At 40.9% G+C, this 25,235-nt stretch overlaps 2 protein-coding genes across 8 annotated transcripts in view; both read left to right on the top strand.

The window, feature by feature from the left end:
* CHST9 (carbohydrate sulfotransferase 9) overlaps positions 1–9,217 on the top strand; it is an 85,961-nt gene extending 76,744 nt beyond the window's left edge. For 6 of the 7 annotated variants that reach the window (XM_041399446.1, XM_041399444.1, XM_041399445.1 and 3 more), the window contains one exon: positions 7,672–9,217. In XM_041399446.1, coding sequence (XP_041255380.1) covers positions 7,672–8,769 — 1,098 coding nt within the window. In that variant the 3' untranslated portion in view covers positions 8,770–9,217. Of the gene's footprint in view, positions 1–3,911; positions 4,012–7,671 lie in introns of those variants that run through there. The other variant, XM_041399449.1, reaches the window with a different exon arrangement.
* Positions 9,218–25,062: 15,845 nt separating this feature from the next.
* AQP4 (aquaporin 4) overlaps positions 25,063–25,235 on the top strand; it is a 9,079-nt gene continuing 8,906 nt past the window's right edge. The window contains exon 1 of the mRNA XM_041399319.1: positions 25,063–25,178. Coding sequence (XP_041255253.1) covers positions 25,105–25,178 — 74 coding nt within the window. The 5' untranslated portion in view covers positions 25,063–25,104. The remainder of the gene's footprint in view (positions 25,179–25,235) is intronic.

Raw genomic sequence — 25,235 nt, 5'->3', positions numbered from 1 at the left:
TGGCATCCCTTTTCTTTAGAGAGGAAAATAGATGTCTGAAATATGAAATGCGCTCAAAAATTCCTGCTTGCTTGACTTGTGAACATGCAAGAGACATTATTTTTTTTCAAAGACGTGTTTCAAGTACACTTGAAAATAGCAATTTTGGGAATTGTGTTTGTCAACAGCAGGAACTGTTTAGGTCATTTGATTTGCTTCTGTGCTTTAAGTTACGAAAAAGTAGGCACATTAGCATCATTTCATTAGTTAAAATAAGAGATCAATATGCAATATACAGAGAGTTTGCCTGAAAGTGTCATCTTGAGACTTAAGCTCCCTCAATACATAAGGTAAATCTACTTGTTACGAAGCACTATGCTTCATAAAATTAATATTTCATGCTTAGTTTAGTACATTTTGAATTTCAGGTTGTTTAAGGTGCTTTGCTGTTCTGTACAGAAATGTGAGTGAGCCTTGGTGAAGATTTCTGGCCACTGACCACAGTGTTTGACTTAGGGGTTACTAATACAGGGGAGAACAGAGCTCAGAATTAAACAATTTGACACCCTTGTTTACCTGTACCCAAAACAGGTGTTGCTAGGTAGGAAGGAGGTGAGCTAAATACGGCCAAGTGTTAAGAGGTCCATGACCTGAAAATTGCTTTTTATTAACAGCACATCTTAGCTGCACATCTACGCTGACATGCACTCCATGCCAATTGGCTGCAGACTCTGCCCAGACACTAGCTGACAGGGCTGCAGTGGCTCTGTTCTTATTTTGTAGTTATATATGCAAAGAACCAGCACCATAAAACTGTTATCAGGAAGCAAGAGAAGCAGCATCAGCATTGCACTATCCTGAACCCACTCTATTATTGCTGTCAAGTGACCTTCAGTATTATTTATTTATTAGCAATAAAGGAGTGGAGTGTTTTTTTATTATTTGCTATACTTGTTTGCAGTTGTATTGGTTAATCTTTAATCTGTCACACAAAACTTAGTTTCTGATGATAATAGCATCTTTATTGCTAGTCTTTCTATTATTTATGCCTTGATCTTTCTTATTCCTCCCATTCAAAGCATGCTTTGGAGAATCCAAATGCTTTGACTGTGAAGGTGGAAACAGGAGGGAGTTAATTCCTGATTTGATCAAGAATTGGCAAGTAAATTAGAGCTTAATTTGCTTCATCCAAGTTGCTGACCATGTGAATCAGCTTGTGGAAGTGGCTCGTGCAGACTGTCTTGCCTCATTAGCATGACTTTGTGCTTTCTGTAGATCAAGACAGGGCAGGGAGAGGAGGGGAGGCTGGTGCAAAGCCAGGAGCTGGGTACCTATGAGGGCTCAGCTAAAGACAAATGGATTTCTCCTGTCTCCTTATTAACTACACTACTGTACTGGTGGTAATGTTCCTGTTTATCTTACCCCATTGAGCCTCTCCACTTTCCCCAATGCCTGTGGGCCTGGGTTGTTCTCCTCCAAAACCATCTCTGGACTGCGGCTCTCCCTTCAAATTTTTCCACACCAATCACTGAGACTTAGCCATACCATATAAAAAGAAAAAAAAACTCTCTTTCCCTCTGCCCTTTTTCTTCACTATCTTGGTCTGTATTATTGCCATAACTCCAAGTCACCATGCAATGAGATGCTGGACTTTCTGCTAACAGATCTAGGGGCAATAGTCACTGATTTACAAAGCTGTGTTTTGAAAAGCAGTATTTAAAATTACTGGTATCTGTTAATTAAAATTTACCTGCAGTATTTTTTTTCTTACTATGATCAGTTATTCTATTTTGTGTCTGGCTCAGAGTTCACAAGATCCCCTTTGAACCTAATTCTAATTCAGCTACAAACTATGAGGTTTGCCTCTTAGTCTCCAAAGGAAGTTCTGATTATCTTGTATACTCTTTTTTCTTTTTTTTTTTTTTCCCTTAACCTGTTTAGCAATCTTAGAGATGCTTGGTACAAGTACATTTGTTTTAGGGATACATATCTCATAGGAAAATGTGGTGTCTGTGGCAGTAAGGTCTTGCCTCTGGCTTTTGAGGAATGTAGCATCAGTGATATGCCCTGAATAAATTAGATAAGCCAAAAATTCATGACTCCGCTGGGAGGTGAGGGGTTAGTGCTGCCTATTATCTTTGGAGTAGCTGATACAAGCACAAGTGATGAATCAAGAGGTTTATCTCCACTGCACAGAAGGTGAAGCACCTCATCAGCAAATATTTTCTGACACTTATGGCCAGCCTGAATAGTCTCTCTGTTGTGAGATCCTGTGGGAGTTTGTTTAGCTCACCAATATTACACTAAAAAACTGCTATGATATGAGAGTGTTCTGAGCATATTTACATGTTAGCTCAGGTAGCATAGTAGTAGTAGCGGAGTCTGCTCATTCTAAATTACATTTTCCAAATAGTCTTCTAGCACAAAAGAAGTTAGAATAATCTCTCCTTTTGGCAGGCTTAAGAAAACTTGCACATACAAGTACAGCTCTTCATGTTTGTACAGCTGAAGTGAGGTAGTAACAGACCCAGGCTTCACTGGCTTGCTGAAAATAGGAATCATGCAAACTTTTCCTCACATTTAAACTGCATGCCAAGTCTGAGCTATCTGCCACAATCCTGGTCCTCTGATTAAGAGATTCTTCTAAGTGTGCTCAAAAATTATCATAGAATCACAGAACAGTTTGAGTTGGAAGGGACCTTTCAAAGGTCACTTAGTCCAATCCTCCTGCAATGAGCAAGAACATCTTGATCTAAATCAGTTTGCTCAGAGCCCCCTCCAACCATTATGTGAAAAACTTGAGGGTTTAGGCTGAAACTACTGGTTCCAAAGTTTTCAAAGACTCACAGACACCTACCATCCAAGTAAGAGGATGTTTGTTTTATAGTCCTCCAGTACTCAAGCTGCCTTCCACTAAAAACCTAAATTAAGAGACTCATCCCTATGTGCTCCTTGATCATTTTAGAGTCTGAGTGTGAACTGGAAAATGAACCTTGTCTTAAATTACTCTTTGTCAATTTTCTGCAGAGAGATCCTAGGTAAACAGGTAAATTGGCAGCAGAGAAAAGCACAAGAAAACAAAATATTTCTTTCCTTTGCTATTCTCCATGATATATTTTCTGTTTGGCTTATTTAATTTTATTATTCTTGTTAGTAAAACTGAATATCCAGCACTATGGCATTTAGGAAACACAGCACTGTTGGCACTGCAGGCCATTAAATCTTTGTAAATCAGCCCTGGAATATCAACCTTTCCAATACATCATTATCTTTTTGCATGGTGAGTTGCTCTAATTGCAAACTGCCTAGATGAGATCCCACCCGTGCATTGTAAAATCACCACAAAGCATAACTGGATGAGTCTTAACCATTCTTGGCAGTAGTCAATCTCTTCTACCTCAGTGGCTTGTGAAGGTATTAAAGGAAAAGACAGCTTCAGTGTGTATAAAAAAGTATTGGCTACTTTTTTTTTCAGTGAGGAGAAATCCTTTTTTGAATGGGGAGGAGCAGGGAATCTGCAACAATAAAAATGTAAAAAAGAAAAAAAATCCATGAACCCATTAATGACTCTAAAATGTTTTTTGTTCAACAGCTTCACCGAGTTGCCTGCCAGTAGCCACACATCACAGAAATACTCTATTAAATTCCTTTTTTTCCTCAAATTTAAACTCATTTTTAAATGTCTTCAGTTCCAGCCTAGCTAAAGTGAGACAGAGGTAATGTGCCTTCCACTCTTCTAAATTGGGCTTGTGGCCACTTCTTAACTTTCTTTCAAATGTGTTCATGCAAACAGAGGACAGTTTGCACAATTACTGGCAAAGGTACAACACCTCCCTGGGTTTTAATTTTCAGACTAAATGTATGCAGCCTGCTGCACAGGTTGTCAGCATGTCTTAAGGACAGCCTTGCATCTTTCCAAGGTAAGCACAGAGTTCATCTGCCATGTCAAGCAGCTGGTTCCCAAACTTAGCAGCTCTTTGAAGAGACATAAATGGATGTTCCTGTCCTTGGATACTTGGCTAAAAGAGTTTGGTAAGGGCTGTCTGCATGGGAAGATCTGGATACAGAGTCAGTGTCTGACACTGCCTGCATGCTGCCTGTTGTTTGAGTGGGAAAAAAAAAATAACATAGAGATGTTCAGATCTTTAAAGTGTCATAAAATGCACAACAAAGCATCACTGACACCAAGAGCAAGCCAAAGAAGGCAGCTCTCTTTATGTAAGACTGGTGTCATAAAATATTTAGATCCTTTCAGAGTGTGTGGCTTTTAGCTCTTTCATGCAGATAAGTGTCAGACTGTCAGGCAGCTTTGCTTAAGGAGCATGGCACTATCTATGAAACAATTTCTCTTAGTTTCCTAAGAAAACTGTCTAGTTAAATATTTCTCATTAAAAATAAAGCTTGATTCATTTTCTCATTCATCTCGCCTTCATTAGGTACTAACCTAGTTACTCAGGCAAGTGTATAGAAATGTTTGATCTCTTTCTTTTTTTTCTTTTTTTTTTAATTTTTTTTTTTTTTTTTTTTTTTTTTTTTTTTTTTTTTGGAGCTAGAAAACTTCCATGGCCATTTACCAGCCATTTATGCCTTTGGAAAATATCACTATCCATTCCTATTCTTAGAACAAGTTACAGCCAGCATTTACTGCAAGGACATTCTCCCTCATGGAGACCATAAAAACATATATTAGCCAATATAAGTGGGATAAGTAAAGTCTCAGAGAGAAGGAGAAGAGGAAAGCAACTAATAATATTTTACAGATTCAGATAACTTCTTGGTCCTCAGATCTTCCTGTATCATTTCTTTGGCTATAGAGTTTTGGGGTTTTGTTTGGGGTTTTTTATTTGACTTAGGGAGGGAGGGGTAGGCCTGTGGGGCTTTTGGTTTGGTTTGGTTCGGTTTTGGTTTTCTTTTGGGGATTATTTTTTTATTTGCTTTCTGTTTGGGCCTTTTGTGCTAAGTGACTCTTTCTCCTTTTGCCTCATCTCACTAGGAAGGAGCCCCTTCCAATTGCCTCCAACTATGCATAAGTTGTTCCTTTACACTGGTACTGAGATTTCTCTGAATAGTTCTGTTCATCCTTCTCTGAAGTTTTGAATCCCACAAAAATCTTTTAGCATGGATTCCTACAGCTGCATTCACAGTTTCTGCAACTAAAATACAATCCTCCTCTGGTACGATCTTGGGTCTCCCTCAAGGCTTGCCCTGGATCCCAGGCAGAGTCTTTGAAATGGAACAAAATCAAGACCACACACACCTTTCAGTCTGTCCTCTTCCCTTCTGTTCTAGTGGAACTAGGGCATCTTCCACTAGTTCAGGATGACAGGATGTCTTGAAAAGGCTGAAGTTTCCTCTGAAGTATAGGGCTCATTTTATTGGCTTCGGTTTGAAATTCTGATGGTTTAAGTTTCTTTGCACCGAAATGAGCTGCAAAATTCAGGTGACATACCATAGGAAGGTATTACGTTCTCCTGAGTTTTCTCTGCAGTGGGGAACACCAGCACAGCCATGTATCATTGGAGACTGTCTTCTAAATTTTAAAAATCACCAGAGTTGCACTGATGAACTTACAACCTTTAGTTACTTTAGCAGTGTCACAATTCTATTCCTACTTCTGTTTAGCCTTGTATTGCGTAGTTGGTTTCTGAGTATCCTGTACTTTTCGTCTCACCTTTTTAAGTTCCAGGTTTCCCTTTTAAGGTAAAAACATTTAAATTATTTGTAAGCCTGTGGTTCTGCAGTTGCAAGAATGGCACTTTGCCATTCACTGTGATGCTGAAACTCCCATTGGGCTCATAGTCATACCCTGATTTACTACTAGCATTGCTTTCTGTTGTTACACACTGACTTAGCTCCTGAATTATTTTCATCCTAGGGCAGAAGGGGTGAATCTCTAGACACATACATTTCATTTATTATAAAGAACAAATAACAAATAATAAAATATTAGACAGAATACATTTTTTAAAAATATATTAGAAAAGTGGACCACATCAAATCCAATGAATTCAAGTATCCTTTTGCATCTCTAAAAACACCAACATGCCTTCTCTCTCACAGACATACAAGGCCTGCACAACTCTCTTCTTTTCTTTTCACCAATACAAAAGTCAGTTCAGTGGCATAAAGACCTGCTAGTCAGTGGCTTGCAGCAGTACAGAAAAGCCTGATCCCCTGGTCTTGTTTTTGTTATGGGAAATTATTACACTGCAACATATGCTAACTTTTCTTAGAACTGCTTGTTTTTTCATTGGCTTTTTTCAAGCTGGAATGCAAATTGTGTTCTCTGCATTACCATTTTTTACATTTTTCCTCTGAATTTTTAACAGCTTTATTTTAATTGGCCTGTGAACTTTATCATCCCCCCAAATCCACATGTATGATCTGCCAGTCCACAAATCAACTTTCCCGTAAATGTTTAATCAGTTTATGCCAGAAAAGCCTTTTTATGTAACTTTCCAAAAAAAGTTAGGCTCATGGAAGCAGTCAGGTAGTCTGTGTTTGTCTGTCCAGCTAACCATTTCTCTGTTACTTGCAACAAGATGTTTAAAAACCTGTCTATCAACATCCTCCTCTCCAGATGTGTAATGAAAATAAGTATCTGTAGAGGTGTCCCAATGCAGCAGGCTTGCCTACTAACAGCAGAAAAAAATCTACAAGGCTTAGCAGACACATGAGAATCCACTGAGGAATGAGTGAGCAGATATACCCATATTGAAAGAAACTCCTCAGTCAACTTGCATGATACAATACCCGGAAGAGTCTGACATCAAAACAGATGCAAGTTTTGCTGTTCCTGCAGTTTGTGGATTGCACAATGGCTGGGGACATACAGAGAGATGCTTAGGAGGAAAGTCTCATCTTTTTACATTCTTTGCAGGGTCACCAGTTAATGTTTAGTTAGTTGGTGTCATTAATGTTGATGTTTAAATAAGTTAGATGGAATAGACTCCAAAGGCATCTATTTTTCCTTATCAGCTGTTAAAGCAGCTCAGGTGCAGGCACCTGTGTCACAGACACCTCATGTACATTCAGTCCAGTGCAGGCACTTCCATCATCTATCTGTGTGCAGGTAGGAGTAAGACCATTTTGGAGGGATGATTTCCTGATATCATTGATATCAACTGATATCAACTTTTTAGGGGCCCTGGTTTTGTCAACTTTTTAGGGGCCCTGGTTTTGTCAACTTTTTAGGGGCCCTGGTTTTGTCTCCTACCACCACTGGGGGAACAAGGGCTGCTCCTAGTTTCGGTGGTGGGACTAGATCCAACGCCTGTTACTGTGATTGTGCCAGTGCACTCCAGAGAATAACTGTGCAACTCCACCAGAGCCAGTGCTGTCACAGGGGAAAATGTGCTCAGTAGAGAAAAGTGCCTGGCCACCCCTGCCAGGACTATCAGCCCCCCTGTGTGAACCATTTTTGATTTCATAAGAGGTGTGACTTGAGCTATTTATTTTTGTAGAAAGACCTACTGTGTGCTAACAGGTAATCTTCAGAAGCATGTATTTCAGTAATTAGCCCAGCTTGTTCCTAAATTAGGTGTATTGATCAAGCAGTTCAAAGGGGACTTTTTAGTAGCAGGTGTGGCTTGGTTAAGAGCACACTCCACCATCCTTGCTGCTGCTGCAACATGAGTGGGCTGGGCTGGACTCTCACTGTGCTCTAAGCTCTGGTCCTTTCCACGTTTGCAGGATTTCATGCTCCAGCCTCTGGGGATGCCAAGGAAAGCAGCATGGAGGAGAAGTGCTCCTGTGGGCCTCAGTAACCATGAGATGGCTGTCTCAAGCAGCAGGCACTGGCGGGGCAGGGCTGACCCTTTCGGTGTGGTGGCTGCCTCCTCGGGGAGCCGGCTGCCTGAGCAGCAGAAGACAAGTGAGTACCCCCTCAGCTGGTTCAGAGGGGTGTATTTACCTCCTGCTCTGCACCCATTAAACAAGACATTTGTCAAGGGTAGCGAGTGGCAGGACATAGACAGCACCCAGGAAAAGCGCAGGGCCTTCCTGCAGGACTTCTGTAGGAAACACAACAGCAGAAAGAAGCTTCAAACCCACCTGGTGCACCTGGTGTCAAGAATTTACGTAGAGGACAAGCACAAGGTTCTGTACTGTGAAGTGCCAAAAGCTGGCTGCTCCAATTGGAAAAGGGTCCTCATGGTGCTCAGTGGACTCGCTGCTTCAGCAAACAACATCTCCCATGATGATGTGCACTATGGAAAGCATCTAAGGAAATTGGACAGTTATGACTTAAAAGGGATCTACACACGATTGAACATGTACACCAAGTTTATATTTGTACGTGATCCTATGGAAAGACTGGTATCTGCCTTCAGGGATAAATTTGAACATCCAAACAGCTATTACCATCCAGTATTTGGGAAGGCAATAATTAAAAAGTATAGACATAATGCAGATGAAGAAGCACTGAAAACAGGATCAGGAGTTAAGTTCAAAGAGTTCATCCAATATTTGTTGGATTCCCACCGACCAGTAGGAATGGACATTCATTGGGAGCAAGTCAGTAAACTCTGCTATCCCTGCCTCATCAACTATGATTTTATAGGAAAGTTTGAAACCCTGGAAGAAGATGCCAACTACTTTCTGCATCTGGTAGGTGCTCCGGCCAATCTGAAGTTCCCTAAATTCAAAGACAGACATTCCTCTGATGAGAGAACAAGTACAGAAGTAGTGAGGCAATATTTAAAGGAATTGTCTGAGGAGGAGAGACAGCTGACCTATGACTTCTATTACTTGGATTACTTAATGTTCAATTATACATCACCACTTGTATAGCACTAGAATAGCTTCAGGCTTCTACTAGATACTTATCATGTTGGGATTCAAAACAACTACTTTGATATTAGCCCTGAAAGGAAACGAAGTTACTGCTAAATAGAGTTGTCTTGAATTAGTGGGGATTTTATAAGCTAGAGTGATATCAATTGATACTAAATTATAGAGAATGCAAAGAAAAAAAAGACCAGTAAACAGCATAAATTGCACTAAAATGCCTGAAAAAGCTGTTTTTACCATTATGGATTATTCTATGGAAGAAGTAGCTCAGACAGCTGTTGCATTAGCTTACCTAATGTTCTTTTAATGGTTTAAGAAAAAAAATTCAGAGTGGCATGATTCTTCTTTTTGGTGTGTTTGCTTTAGAAATGGGTTTTGAAAAAACTTTTGAATGTATTTTTGCTTTCTGTCACTTATTAATAAAGAATCATTGGCTAATTTTCTAAAATGTTTACCATGTTCTCAGTTGCAAGGATTGTTTTTTTGATTACTATTAGACTGTAGCCAATTTTAGACCTGGCTTTTTTTTATTGAAGGACACTCATGAATATAAATTCATCAAACTAAAAATAACACAGCAGCTCAGTTGATGAGCAGAGTAGATTTGGGTAAGCCTGTGAAGGACCAGCCCACTGCCTGATTTTGATTGATGAACTGGAGTTGACAAGTGTGACCCTCCTTTCAGAGAGCTGCTGCATTCAACAAAATTAAGATTTTAATGCACAGTGGATGCATCATTACATGTGACACCTGCATACTGTGGTCCCAATGTGCATTCCTGGTAGTCTTCATTTTTGGTGAAATGAACTAAGTTTCAGCCTGGCAGCTCTGGGATATTCTAAGGTCTGTACTGAGAAGCAACTTCAATGCAACTGCTGTGACCATTCTTGGTCTGGTTATCAGCCCAGCTCCCAGCACTCTGTTACAGAGAAGGTGTGTGTGCCCATTGCCTCCAAAACCTATAAGCTAGTTCTGCCCCCAGAGCTTTCTCAATTCATTTGTGCCTTGCCAGTGGTCACCAAGCCCAAGGAATGGGGTGCATGGTGCAGTTTTATGTGGTGTAATGTGTATTGGTGATTTGTCCCAGAGGAAGATGTGTCCAGAAAAAGCAAAAGATACCTTCTACCCTTCCCTTTCCTCTCCTCCCACAAGTGCTTCCTGACCAAAACATGCAGTTCTTCCTGCAACCTCCCTTGCCCAGTGGGTGGGCCAGGGTGTCCCAGGAGGAGGAGAAATCTCTGCAAAATCATAGGATCATGGAACCTTTGTAAAAGGTCTCTAAGATCATTGAGTCCAACAGTTAACCTAACACTACCAAGTGCATCACTAGACCAAATATCTAAAATGGATATGGAAAAATCTCTATGTCCTTCCGCAATAAAGATGTCCCCTATGCCTTTCTTTCTGAAATGGTTTGGTGCATCTTGCTCCAGTGCCTTGATACAGCAAGTTGCAGGGTGAGGAACAGCCTGACGGGAAAGTGATGCAAGTAAAATGTCCTTTTCCTCTGTTCCCAACCATTGGTCACAACCACTGCTGTTATTGTTGTTTTCTCCTTCATCTCAGGCAAAGTATGATGTACAGATTCAGTCCTTCCACAGGAGAAATTGTGGGTCCCAACTGAAAGGCCAGACCATTTCCTAGGTACCCTCACTGCTCAGATCTCCCTCAGTTTTGTCCTCAGAAGAGGAAAAAAAGCCACCTCCAGTCTCCATGGTGCCAGAGTCTAATCAAACAGGCTCTGCATGTCTCTCCTTGTGGCAGGACAAGCCACTCCAAGGGGAAAAGGCAAAAGCACACTGGGCAGCCCAAGACAGGGGTTGTGCTGTCTGTGGCTAGCACCACCCACAGTTTAAAGCCTCCTGTTCCCTGGGACCATGGAGCAAAGAGGAGAAGAAAAAAGGCATTCATCGGCATGAGGTGTGGGGAGATGCATTTGCTGAGCACCAGTGAGAAGCTGGAAGAATGCCTTGGGCAGGTAAACACACACATGGCCGCTTGTGTGAGCTGTTGCTGTGCATGGGTGGACCCACAGGTGTTAACAGCCAGAAGTGTTTGGGAGGGGATATCTGGCATTCGAACCTCCCCCACTCATGCTTCTCCTCAGGTGAACAAAAATCTCCCCCTTTTAACAGAGGATGGTGTTCAACTCTCACCTTCCCTGTCAGAAATCCCTCCTGGTTTTCCTGTGGACCCCACCCCACATCTTGCAACCCAAGACAATTAAAGAAGACCTCCTGAAACTTTTGATTTTGTACCGTGCAACCTTCTAAGTCATATGAAAACTGCCTTGGATTTGATCTTGGTTTGACCACTGGAGTCTCTGCTTCTGTAAGTATTGGATTCAACCTCAAATCCTGAGTGAATCTCTCTTGCCTTACAGGAAGACCATTGAATATAATAAATTTAAATAAAAAATAAATGTCCACCAACCTTTGGGTGTCTGTATATTTGCTTTGTCTTGCCTGTTGTGGATGTGTTTTATTAACTGATACTTTACAGACAAAAAATGGCACACTAGTGGTGCTAGTATTTTCAAAAAAGAAAAAAAGTGCAACATGCTAATAAAGAATGGAGGGTAATTTATAGATGAGTTTGGTATGAATACTTTAATTCAGAGAAATAAATTAATATTAGTAAATGACAAAGTCTCTGAAGAACTTAAGCTTCACACTGAGTTCATTTTAGTGGCAAACTTTCTGCCAGTCTGATCAGAGAACGACAGAGATTTGGGGGGACAGCTTTAATTGCATTGAAATCTGCACATTCTCATAACATTTTGTCTTCTAGTGGGTCTTAGATAGAGCTATTGTTTGAGTCAAGGAGGGGGTTGAAAGAAATTATCAGCAAATATTTGATTTCTGCAAATGATAGGGAAAATGACATTGATTTGCATACATCCATGGACACGGACATCAGGTCCCCAGACTGTTGTCTTGAAAATCTGGTATGATTTGCATTTGTGATTTAACAGGGGAGGACACCAGTTAAGGTCTTTAAAGCATGTATGTACACAGAAGGGTAATTGTTTTAGCTGCACTGTTGTTCTATGGCTCTAGTGAAAGTAATTTAATTTCTTTGAACGCTCAACTTCAAATTTCATAGCCCCTAACTGCACTTAAAAATTCATTTTTTGAAAATCTAACCGAGACTTTTGTAAAGAAGAGCCTCTCCACAGTCATGTTCAGCGACCTAAGGGATTCAGATGATCTCAGTAGCAGAATCTAGATTGTACTTTGCTTCATTAACCACATTTTGAAAATCACCAGCCTGCTTTGCCAGGAATTAAGTTACATGATTTAAAATTAACATAAGAGTTTAGCATAATTGAAGTGGGACTGTGATATCTGACTTATGGGATTATAAGAGATAAAGGCATAATTTGAAGCATAAAAGATAACCTCTATTTTTAAAAGTAAAATTTAAAAGGTCAAAGTGGGAGGCTGCATTGTAACTTTGTTTATATTTTGTAAGAATCCTGGGCAAAAACAAAAGCTGAAGGTCATCCACCATAACTAGCATAAAATCTCATCTCCACAACTGTGCACAGATGTTTGTTTTACTCAGAAAATTATATATAATGTATGCAGAAGAGGAATGAAAATACACTCCACAACATTCAGAGCAATTATATCTACACTAGAGATCAGCTGTGGCATGCAGAGCCTCTTTTAAGGGCCTTCATTACAGTAAATGCTTTTTAGTTATGAACATTTCTTCATTTGAAGACCTCTAAGCACTTCTCTAATGCAGGTCAGTTGTCAGAGCAAGTCAAATGTGCTGTAAAGGCATTACAGGGAGCCTGTGGGAGGGCTGGCATGGCAGGAGAGTGCTCCCTTGGCTCGTGTGTCTCTTCCAAACACCAGACAGCCATGCATCCCTCCTGAAATTAAAATTTGGTTTTTGGAACCTAATGTTCTACATCTGCCTTTCTTCTAAAATGAAACAGTACTGATAAAAACAATTTTTTTAATAACTAAATTTTTTAAGAATACACAAATTTAAAAAAATTAAACTTCATAGGTGTGCATTCCCAAATTCTGATATATACCTAAACATAAGGCAGCTTCTTTTTTCCAGGTAGGATTTGACTTGCAAAGCTCAGACATAGCCATTTTGCCCATCTCTTCTAAAACTGCAGCTAGACTGTTGCTTGCTGAAGCCAGAGGTGTGCAGCCACAGTGCAATCAAACACAGCACATACTCTGGAAATTTCCTCTGGTGGAAGTCCCCCAAAAGGCCAAATTTATTGGAACTACTCCTGCCTCAGGCTGTGCTATCTTGGTGATGTGTCATTGGAGATCACTGCTTTAATTTTAAATGTAGTTTAAATTTAACTGAAAATTGCAATGTGACACTCTGGGTAAGTCTGAGAGGAAAATATTTTTCTAGAGCTTTGTATTGTATATGTAGGTTACGTATAAACATCTTTGTTGTATGTGCCTTAAGGCTAACAATCCATCAGAAAAGTCTTTTCAACTGTAATGCTAATACCAGTTTATCAACTTTATAACTCCTGTGATGCCTTCAAAACTATATTAATTTGGCCTTGGAACATAAAGTCTGAAATCTGACCATAAATCATTATATTTCATTAAAAATATGGATGCACCTGTCCTGTATCAACCAATTAATGTACAGTTCAGAGGGCAGGAGAGGCACACACACTACTGGGAGATGGAACTCTCTGATTTAGCAAAAAACATCTGTTTATATCCCCAGATACCTGGGATTGCTTTTCCTTCAGAAATGCGTACAAGTGGGTGGATTCAGAAAACAGTCATATTATTTAGCTTAATGAGAATGTCTTAGATTCTTTGGTTATCATAAAATTACCTGTTTTATGGGAGAACAGTTGTGCTTTTGGCAATGTAGCTAACTGAAGAGAGCTCCACATGCCTCTTCAATGTTAGATGTAGCTCTGCTTGTGGCTGGAGTGACGGACTTGGTCTTAAGAGATTTGGGATCTTCATCCAGGTTCTGTAATTTCGTGCACTTGTTGGAGAAACATGAAATGCTCTCTGTGTTGGTGTCCCCACTGGTAAAGTGGTCCTCTAAATGGAAGGAAATTATACCATGTGTCTTCTCCTAAAAACATTAAACTGTGTGGCTAAAGAGCAGTGGTTAGAAATTAGGTATTATTAAGGAATTTAACTCATAGGATGTTCATTGCATTTCCTTATGCTTTACTTCCAAGGGTTTGGAGGAAGCTGGGGACTTCCCAGCTTTGCTCCAGCTGAGAAACACATCATTCAGCTCTGTTTTGAGCAGTTGGCAGCCTTAAGAATGCAAGCTCTGTCTCAAAACACTGTGCATCTGTCAAGCCTCTCCAGGCACTGCCTCAGCATAAAACCAGTGCCAGGATGTCTGACCAGGGGAAAGTGTCCCTCTGGCTCCTTTGGGAGAGCAGACAGGGTGAGAATCTTGCTGTCTCAATTTATTCAGAGCCCAAATGGAAGAGAAGGTGTTTTATTTTAGTGTAAATAAGTACTGTAGTATTTGTTTTACTGCAGTAGCTGTAAATGAAGTGATGCTCAACTAGAGAGTTCTGCAGAAGCAGAGGATCCCATCCAGGTATGCAAACTCCTGCCTTGTCCTACACACCAGAGCTGCATGATCCAGTCCCCAGGGTCATGTTCCCCCAGCCCTTTCTGAGCTCCTGCCACCCCTTGTGGCAGGCTCCAGTTTACCTGGCATGCTAGAACATCTCAGGATTTATCTCATACTAACATAGCCACTGTTTCTGTGACCCTGTGGAGGCTACAAATAACATGGGGATGGCACTGAGACAGACTATGCTGCTTTCTTCCTTTTGTTTTCAAAAAATAACATGATTAACAACTGTGAGAGAGGGGAAAAGAGTCCTTACAAAAGGAAAAGGAAAATCTCACGGCCGTGACCATAACTTTTTTTTTTTTTAATATGTGTAATTGTCGCTTCCTTTCCTCTGTCTCCTCACACTGAATTTCCCTCCCTCTCTAATTATGTCAGCACAAACGGGTGAGACCAATTGCCGGGTTGCTCTCAACTGACAAGTGTAAGCCACTTCCAGGCCAGCACATCTACGTTATCGTGGCACTGAGGCTGCACTAATAAGCCTGCCTGAGAGTATGGTACTGTCAGCCACCATCTGTGCACACATATCTGTCTTGACTTTGTCATGCAGAAATTCCTTCTATCTCAGGGTTCGGGGGTTTTTTCTCTCAAATTCCTTGCAGAAAACACATTTTCCGCAAAAGCTCACAGTACTGCTCATCTCGCAAGATTTGTAAATTTTGAGTGGCCTGTATAATTTGCATTCAAGAAACAGCATTCTGAGATATAAGGTGTAGGAGCAAAGCAGGTTTATCAGGGCATTTCAGCATACAGAGAGGTAAATCAATACTCAGTGGATTGTAAATACATGTCAGTAGGATATTAAATGCTAAAGGCTTAATTTTCTCAGGGTAGTTACTTGGATGCAAAATCTGGATGTCTGCAGAGTAGGACCTGCATATTAAATTATCTCACTTTTGACAAAAGCAGACACACACAGAGACAGATTTTCAAGTTCTAGGAATGATAATAAGTTACCATTCATCTGAGAAAGAAAGTGTGCTTTTCAGTGTGTTTTTTCAGAAAGCTAAGTTCAACTATACAGTTCCCTCCCTACAAGCTTGCATAAATGCAATATAAATGCATGCACATGTTTTATAAATGCATGTGCACACAGTATTTGTATGTCAGTCTTATAACAACTAGACAAAGGTTTTGCAACAATGGTAGTGGGAGCTACATAGTCAAAATCCTGCATTTGACTTTAAACACCTTAAATGTGCATGAAAATGCATGCACATAAACAATCTGTTAGCATGCTGCAGAACCACAACATTATTCCAAGCAAACCTGAACTACTTGCAAGAACTGCAAGTTTGCCTCTTGCACAGACTTTCCTTTTGTTCTTTAGCTTGCTTGGGGCAGGATGCTGCCAGGTCTGCGGATATGCAGTTTGCCAGCTGCATCTGCTTCTGGTCATGGGTGCAGATGTGGGTTTTGGGAGGAGGTTTCCCCGTGGGACACTTGGTAGGAGGGGAAGGAGCCAGGGGTTTACAGCATCTGTCTGCTTTCAAGGAAGTTATGGTGTTACGCCCATAGTGCACTCCAAGCCATAGACACAAGCTGTCACCTTTGCTATGACTTCTGCTATTCTCTTAAAAAAGAAAAAAAAAAAAGTGAAACAGAAAAGGGACAGAGGAAAAACCTCTAATGAGAAGGGGAAATGTTAATTGTGGCTGGAGGTGACAATGAACAGTAATAAATTGCAGCTTTGCTATTGTATCTCTGATCAAAGTACTCTCAGGCTGCAGCAGAGCAAAAGCTCAGCTCCAAGGGAGGATGATGTTTCTCAAAATCCTCGTGATCCCTGCAGGTCCTCCTAAAGAGCAGAGAAAACACAAACACTGAACCAAAGTTAGATAATTTTTTTCTCTGTCTCAGACTTGCTGCCAACAAGGCTCCTGTTTCTCCCTGTATCTTTTTGTCTGTCTCCAGCCTAGTGGCTACAGTGGGGCCAAGACAATGCCCTGCCCCTGAGTACAGAAACTCCCCCAGTGGAAGCACTCTTAGCAAGCAGAATCTGGCCACAACTTATTTGCTACTTTGCTTTATTTAAAAGTGATGATAAGACTTAAAGTTTCAGCTTAAGCTGATATATGTTAGGCTACTCAACATGCAAGTTAGCAGGCAAAAATTTTTAGGTGGGCTGAGCCATTGGTGCTGCCAGGCACATCTCTGGGAATAGCAAAGGCCACCTCTGAAAAGCAGGATGGCCCTCAGGGGTAGTCCTAAGTGCTGCTGAAGAACCCAGTTCTTAGCAAGCCATGCTTAACAGACTTTTAGTATAAAAATATACCCCTAAACATACTTGTAATTGGAAGCAGCAGAAGCTACTTTGCCAAACCCATACCTTTCTGAGCAAAACATGGAGAAAAAGAGGGAATAATTTGGCACATTTTCAGAGACTCTTTTTAGAATTTTCAATTTTACTTTCTGTGCCACCCTTGGCCCCCAGGCACCAAGGTATTTCTTTAATTTACCAAAGGAAAACAAGCTCTACCCACTGACACATTTATAGTTAAAATCTGCTCTCTGTGCTGCCTTGGTTGCAGAAACAGGCACAGGCTGAATGAGAGAAGCTGAGAACTTGTTATGTAAAATCTACAGCAAGTGAGCTTTTCTAGTGCTATTATGCCTTGACCCCTTATTTTGGCACAGTAACAAAACCACCGAGACTGGACAGTTATAGGGTTTCACAGGCTTTTTTTTTTCCCTTTTCCCTTTTTGGCCTCATAACAAAACCCAAATGAATCAATGGTGTGCCCAAACTTCTGAAATAGTCTAGGACTTTCAGTATCTTCTACACACAAAGAAACAGTGGGGAAAGATTTGTCTTTTATTTATTCATTACTTAATCAGGGCAGACTACTGTCTAAAAATATCTTGCTCAGGATCTTGATAGAAATCTCTCACACATTTTTCCAATTGCTTGGGCTACACTATGATACCTACTGTTTTACATTTGCATTGTTTTCTCTGTGTGGCTTAAAAATCTCCATTTTTCCCAATAAATTACACTTGCCTGTAACTCAGGTGATCATTTTCCCCTTCAAGACTTGATTTTTGTTCTGCTTCAGCATCATCACTTGAGTAAAAAATAAAAGTAATTAAAAAATTAAATTACTAAATAAATCAAATGGGAAGGGAAGGGAAGGGAAGGGAAGGGAAGGGAAGGGAAGAAATAACTTTTTTGGCTACAGACTACAGGGTCTTTATATTCATTTTATACCTCTTCATGGTTTAGGATACTTGGAAGTATCTACAATTTCTCAGGTAGAGAAAGAACAATTCTTTGAGGCAATGCACATGGAATCAGGGTGACCTTTTAAGAATGAGTTACGAATTTCTGACATTTCACAGCAAAAACTGCAGTGTGACACTGCGTGGAAATGCCCCCCTGTGCCTTTTGTACTAAACAGGTTTGAAAGTCAAAACTAATTTTTGAAGAGACCATTCTGAAAATTCCACTCTGCAACGCTGAGGCCTAGGCTGGGTGGTTTTCCATGCCCTCTCACAACCCAAGAACCAGCTAGGTCACAGTGGGAGCACTGAGGATCACGGTGCCGGTGAGGCGTGTAGCTGAAAAGAATCCCTTTCACTGGTGTGTTGGTTCTGCCGTGCTGCGGGTGAGACAACGCACTCACGTCAGTCAAGTGTGCAGGGTGACACTGAAAATCAGATAGGAATTGGGCATGTTAAGCTTTTACAAAAGGGGATACATTAAACCATAAACCCCTCAGAAATCTCCCTTTCTCTGCGTGTGTTCTTAGAAAGTTACATCTATTTTTAACAGGGTTCAGACTGTTTTGACCTGGAGAGGTGTCCTAGAATCACAGAATGGTTTGGGTTGGAAGAGGGCCTTGAAGATCTTCTAGTTCCATCTCCCTGCTTTGGAGTCCCCACCAGCCTTGTCTCCTTCACAGACACTAACTCAGTACAATACCTGTCTACACAAAAATAGTTTTCTCCATAAAACTCATGAAATTCACTTCAAACACCAGTTTATAGCAAGTCTATCTATCTAGAATTTGAGTGCAAGAAAAGAGATGACTGGTGAATTTAAAGAGGTAAGCCATGAAGAATAGTATCAGACTAGTTATTCCACATTAAGTCTGCTAATAAGTAAAAAAATACTTTTATCGCCAAAGTCTTCTGCAATAAATGTATTTTTGTGTTAATTTTAGTTAAGGGATTGAATACCTCTAGTTGCCATTTCTGTGTTTGAAACCTTTCTCTTAGTCCAGTAAAAATGCAGCACCTGTATTACTAGCTTGATGTGTTGGAGTTTTTCCAAGCTGTAAACACAAAAATCTGTCAGAAATAAAGTTACTGTTCTGTAAAGTATTTTGAGAAAAACATGCTATCAGGTTTTCTTTAGAAGCTTATGGACAAAAGAACTTGTAAATATTCATAGTCAGACCTTTTTGGTTTAGTTCAATGAAAGATGCACCACTGCATGGGAAAAGTATCAATATCTTCACATCTGTGCCCTGAGGTTTTAGCTTTTAGGAGGTATTAGTGTTGAGAGAGAAGATAACCCCTGTAAAATACATAGTATTAAGACAACAGTTACTGTAGTAATCTACAAAGATAACCTGAATGATCTGCAGCAAAATTGTCTTTCTTGGAATGTGCTGCATAAGCCCATTCATGGCATACACTTCCATTAGATACATAAATCCTATGAATACGAAGCTATGTATGTATAAATGTATAATACATCTTTTCATTATATTGTATACCAAAAAAAAAACCAACCTTGAACAAAGAACAAATTCCTAGCACATGGACACATGTCAAACATATACCACTGAGGCTCAGCCTTGCCCAAGAAAAAGAAGAAAGAAAATGAAACACAATTTAATCTTTAAAATCCCATAATGGTTGACAGCGGTAGTTGAACAGAGCAGTGTGTTTCAGTGTTTCTAGAGCCTTTGTTGTTATACTGAGTTATATTTGCTTCCAGCATTACCACTGTTCATTAGCCACAGAACAGCAAACGGGTTCAGACCTGGCTGAGAGATCTCTGAAAGTATTTAATATACTAATCATGTTGGGGGATCTGAAGGGATCACTGTGAGGCCTCGTGTGCATTAGGGTTTTCCTCAGCAGGTAATCTGGAAGTAAATATAGAATCACTGCCAGTATAAAATTACTTAAATCAGTAGATTGAGAAAAGGAAGGCCAAACACAGCAGACTGGACTGTGCTCTAGTGTGATGCCTGTCAGGCAGAATGTCTGCAAAATTGCATGCCTCGGAGTGAAACAAGACTTATCTACAGAATGAGGGCTATATCCCCAGAAGGTCTCCGGAGTTGCTGTGGAAGAGTAAGAAAGAAGGCTTCTTCAATGCAATACTGCAGCAAGAATGACTAATTCAATTCCCAGGTGTGCTAAAAGAAATGCCTTCACTTCAGAATATGCCTTCTGGGAGACCAATATTAAATATGCATTTTAAAAAGCATGTTGAAAAAGTGGCAAAGGCACAAACAAGACCTGGAAAAAAAAAAGTTACTGAATCTTCTTTAGAGGGAGAGACTGAGAGTTCAGTCTGCTAAGCCTATCAAAAAGATGATTAAGAGTCAAATTGCTCACATTATATAAGTATCCTCATGGGGAGACAGTAGAAGTATAAGAGGCTTTTTAATCTGGCAGATAACAGCATAATAAGAAGCAGCATATGGCAGATGAATTCACACAAATTCAGTTTAGCGACAAAGACCATTTTTGGTGATGAAAATTATTTATTCGTCTTGGGAATAAGCTACCAAGGGAATGGGTGGATTTTCTTTCCCATGAGTTTTCAAATCTAAGCAAGGATGCCTTTCCAAAACATATTTAACCAAATGTAAGTTACTGAACTGATTAAATGTGTCTTGAGGTAAAGTGAAATGGTCTGCAATATACAAAGTTAAACAGAACATATTATGTTACCTAGTTATCTAGTCTTGAACTCCACAATTCTTTGACTGAGCTTTATTCCTGTAGGAACCTGAAGTGATGGTGAGAGAAGAAGCTGAGCATTTCAAGCTGAGTAACTTAGAAACAGCAGAAGGACTATAAGTGACAGCAACACAGACTGGTCAGGAAAGCATGGCTGGATGTTACGGAGTGTATAACAGTGGTGTTTACCAAGTACTGCATTTTCTGTGGCTGATAAAATCTGTGAGTGCTTAACTGAATTTCAGTGTCTCACCTAGCAAAGTTAGATAAATCTCTTTATCCACTGGCTAAGGCTACACAGCTCCAGCACACAGACCACCAGTATGATGGTTTTCCCTCCCGGCACATTCAGAGCTGGCTGCAACCTTGCTCTGTGCTGCTGCTGCATGATTCTGCCCCCTTCACAAGAGACCTTACTTCTCTATTTCCAGTTGACCTGGAGCCATTCCCCTAACTTTCCTGTGCCCCATGAGTGCCCAGGGCAGCTTCCCTGCACCTTCTCTCCAGTTCATCAAATCCTGACAGGCTGTGCCACTGATGCAGTTTTTCACAACTGACACTGCAGCAATTTGTGGCAAGAGGAGAGAAAAAGATTTTTTTTTGTTTGTTTTGTTTTGTTTTGTTTTGTTGTTTGGGCTGGTTTTTTTCCTCCAAGCAAAGGGTCTGTCCATGCCATGTTCAAATTAAAGTATTTCTAAAGGTGAAAAACCTCCAGGTGTTTCCTGTGCTACCTAGTTCTTAATTTTGCTTTTCCAACAGTAATTGAAGCCTATTGAGGTGGGGGAGAGGGCAAAGAAAAAACATTCAATCCAAATTTTCTTGTGAGGGAGGTAATAGTTCAGGGCTAAGGAAGCTCAGCAGTCATTTAAGTGCACAGTTTCTTGTAAATCCTTTCTGAATAGCCTGAATGAATCCCCCAAATGAATGGCCATTTTGTCCCTTTTAGTTCTCCTTCTCTAGCACAGAACTCAATGTGCAGCTTGTGGACAGACGGATTCCACAATAAATAGAGAAGGAGAGTAAAACTAAACCTACTGGAGCTTGGCCAGCAGCAATGTCAAATCTCTTGACTGATTTCCCAGGGAATTCTTGCTCTAAATGTCAGGAGAACATAGCCCTGCAGCCAAACCTGGACCAGACTGATACCAAGGCGTGACAAAATGAATGACCTAAGTAACAAGATTACACCACAGGAAAATTAAAACTTCAGAAATGTGCAAAGATCACATTTCAGTAAGTGGTGTTTTATGTACGATCCTTTTAGTAGACAAAGCTTAACCCAAACTTATAAAACATAAATTGGTGAGGGGAGGGGGATTTCTTAGTGGCAACAGAATGAAACTTTTCATCACTCAGGAAAAAAAAAGCCTGAGAGCTTCTGCAAATGGTTTCTGAAAAGGCTCACAGCCCGCTCTTAAACACACTTGTCAACAGGAGCCAAGGAAGACCAAAGGAATTTGGTCTCCTAGGAGTCTGCACCACTTTGAAAACAGCAACTAAGTCCTCCATCACTAGGGCACTTCTACAAATCCTCTTGGAGTCTGTCCTGCCAGTGACAGCAAGTGTGCCTTTTGCTGTGGTTACCTGCAGCCACTCATGCCCACGGAACTGGCAGGAGACTAAACAGCTTTGGGATTTCTGATCCTCCATCAGCTATAGTTGAAATTGGCTGGTGGGTTCAAGATCTGCTGAAAAGGGCAGGAACACCCAGAACAAAGAGAGGGGAAGAGAGAAAAAGAGAAAGCACAGGCATGTAAACCTCTTTGCTTTTGGAAACCAAAAGCTTGAATTGATGCTGAGAGGAGCTGAGCAAGCTGAAGAGCTTCACAACATAAGGAAGGATAGAGTCCAGATCCACTAGGTATAGGTGGATAAGGACTAAGACACTGAGAGAACAGGCAGTGCTTCTAAATTGTGGGTTTTTGTTAGGTTTTGGTCTTTCTTTAAATCTGTTTCAGTCTCAGCTGACAAACCCCACAGTCTGATAGAGCTGCCCAGGATGGGTATCTATGAGATTTGCATAGCAGTGAAGGGACTCTTCCCACACTGATATTCAGTGAGATGATAGAGCCTAGTGCTGGGTGTTTTTCTGCCCCTCTCCCTCATATTGTTTTAGCTGGAATTAGCTGTTTGCACATTCCTCTCTGACTTTGGCAGTGTGCCCTCTCCTCCGTAACTGACCAAACTGAAATCCCAGATCCAACACGCTTCAACTGTCTGGGAAGTTCTTGTTCAGAATGGGGATGTCTTATGTGTTGCAGCATCTTCTCACCATGGCTTAAGTTCTTTACTTAATACAGAGATCTTTAATTCATGATGCCCTAGAAATTACTCTAGAAACTCAGACTTAATGTTCAGTGAAGGAGAAGCAGAAGCACAGCAAGATTCCTCTGCACATTTCCCCCACCCTGACATGGATTAAGTTTTAACACCATCTTTAAATTTTTCATAATACTCTTTTGTAAGTTATTTCCTTAACTATGTTGAGCACAGTAGCAGGAGTATTTCACTGTTGGATAGAAGTCCAAAACAAGTTAACCCAGATTTTATAAAGATGACAATATATAAGAAAAAAAAAAAAAAAAGGAAAATTATGAACAAACAAACAAAAAAAAGAACGTATGTAATCCCAACTCCCAACACTGACAAATTTACCCCTGGATAAACTGAGGCAGCTTTCCTCTGATTTTCAGTGCCATCTCAAGGGATGTCTTCCTTGCCTTCTGTGGTTTCAACAGAACATAGTTTGTTTGTTTGATCAGAGCTGGCACAGTGTGCTTTGCTCCAGGTTTGTGCCCGAAGCATTGCCTTTCTCTGTTTTATGTGGCCACAGCCTTTGTCTAATCCTGCAGAAGATCTTTCACAATAAGAATGGTAGCAGTGACAGAAGCTATTAATGTTCTGCCTTCTCCGTGTGGCAGTGATCTGCTCTGCAGATCAAAAAGAGCAGATATACACTATCTGCCGGAAAAGGAAAAGCAATTACTGGATTTGCTAAGTGAATTTTGTTTGTGAACAAACAGACATGCCAGAGGAGCAGAGTCCACAAGGCGCCAAAGAACAAGTGAGTTTTTTTCTGAAATCACTGTAGCAGGTTGTGAAGGGCTTAGATTGAAAACCCAAAGACAGCAAGTGAAAGAGCAGAGATGTGTAATGATGACTGCACACAACCACCCCCCCACCCATCCCTTGACTACACTCAAGACATACACAAATAAATGAAGTTTGAAAACAAAAAAGGCAAGCATCAAGCTTGCAGCTTCTCTTTTGCCATCAAATTGTGAGTGTCTCTTGGCATTCTTTATTACATGGCTTTAGAGGAGGAACAGGCAAATTGAGAGAAATACCTACATTTGTACATTATGATATCCTGTATTTGCCATAAACTGTGATTGGTAAGCAGTTAACATATGGATATGACTTTTTTATTGCTGTATTTACAAATTTGTCTAGGGCATCCTTAATTGATAGTGTTATACATTATACTCGCTTTTCACTGTTGTAAATTATTGTCTATAATCTCCTAGCAGAAGTTCAGGGAGGACTCTCTGTCTGTGGTTTCCTGGAGTAGTTCTTCAGATCTGGCACTGTTTACTCATAGTTAGAAGGGTTATCTGGTACAATGTGTCTTGTACAGGCTGGCTGGTCATGCCAAACTTTGATTTTTCACTGTTAATGCATGGATGCATGGCTTTACCTGTAGTTTAAACTCATTTTACAGTTGAACATGTTCCTTAGAATGTATTCAATATAACTTATGCACATACTCTTCTACAGCATGCAAAGTTCTAAATCAGATTTTCTATAGTTTGCTCCATTTTCAACCATGTCTTCTTCAAGTGACAGTTGAATTCTCTAATGAAATAGCTGTGCCTGGGGCCTTAGGCAACTTTGTGTTTTTTCTTATTACATGAAGGGCTGTTTTTCATTGAATTGTTTTCATGATGTAGAGGCACTGAGTAATGACCATGTGAATTTCCTCAACAGACAGCATCACAGTTTAATTTAAACACTATTTTCCAGTGGCCTCCATTTGGCATTTCATACTAGTCAAAACTTCATTCAATTTAGCCACTTCAACAAACAAAACACAATCTAAGAATTATATAAAGACATTAGAAAGCAATGAAAGGAGGGCTACAAGGAGGGTGAAGGACCTAGAGGGGAAGCCATATGCAGATTGGCTGGGGTCACTTGGCTTGTTCAGCCAGAAGAAGAGGAGACTGAGGGGGGACCTCATCACAGTCTAGAGGCAGTGAAAGGCAGATAGTGATTGCTTCCCTACTGTGACCAATGATAGGACCCGAGGGAACAGCATGAAGGTGTGTCAGGACATGTTCAGGTTGCACACTACAAAAAGATTCTTCACCAAGAGGGTGGTTTGGCAGTGGAACAGGCTCACCAGGGAAGTGGTCACAGCACCAGAGCTCAGGAGGTGTTTGGTCAATGCTCTCGGGCACATGGTGTGATTCTTGGGGCTGTCTTTTGCAGAGCCAGGAGTTGGACTCGATCCTAGTGGGTCCCTTCTTCCAACTCAGGATATTCTATGATTCCATGATTTTGTAACCAGTAGAGTTCTAGTGAGGTACTAATAGGCATTTTAGATAGATAAAACTCCCTGGCCGCTGAGCTACTAGGGCTATTTTCCCTTCAATACACTGCGTGGCAGACAAGAAACTGAGCAGCTTTTGAGTCCTCCCCATTGCCGGGCGGCCCGGCGCCGCAGGAGCACGGTGCTCTCTCTCTCTCCTCCTTGCCCGGCAGCCGCGACCCCCCTGCCTTGCCCTGCAGAGGCACATGACCGCAGCCGACCCGCGGCCGCTGCTGCGGCGCCCGTTCCTCGAGAGCCGCCCGCCCGCCCAACGCAGCAGGTAGGGAGCGGAGCGCGGCCGCCGCACGCTCGGGAGCCGCCCCCGCCCCCGCCCCCG

Source organism: Onychostruthus taczanowskii, unplaced genomic scaffold, assembly GCF_017590055.1.
Source record: "Onychostruthus taczanowskii isolate IOZ18803 unplaced genomic scaffold, ASM1759005v1 scaffold16, whole genome shotgun sequence".
Taxonomy (NCBI): domain Eukaryota; kingdom Metazoa; phylum Chordata; class Aves; order Passeriformes; family Passeridae; genus Onychostruthus; species Onychostruthus taczanowskii.
The sequence above is the reverse complement of the archived record's forward strand: the minus strand, read 5'-3'. Positions and strand labels throughout refer to the sequence as shown.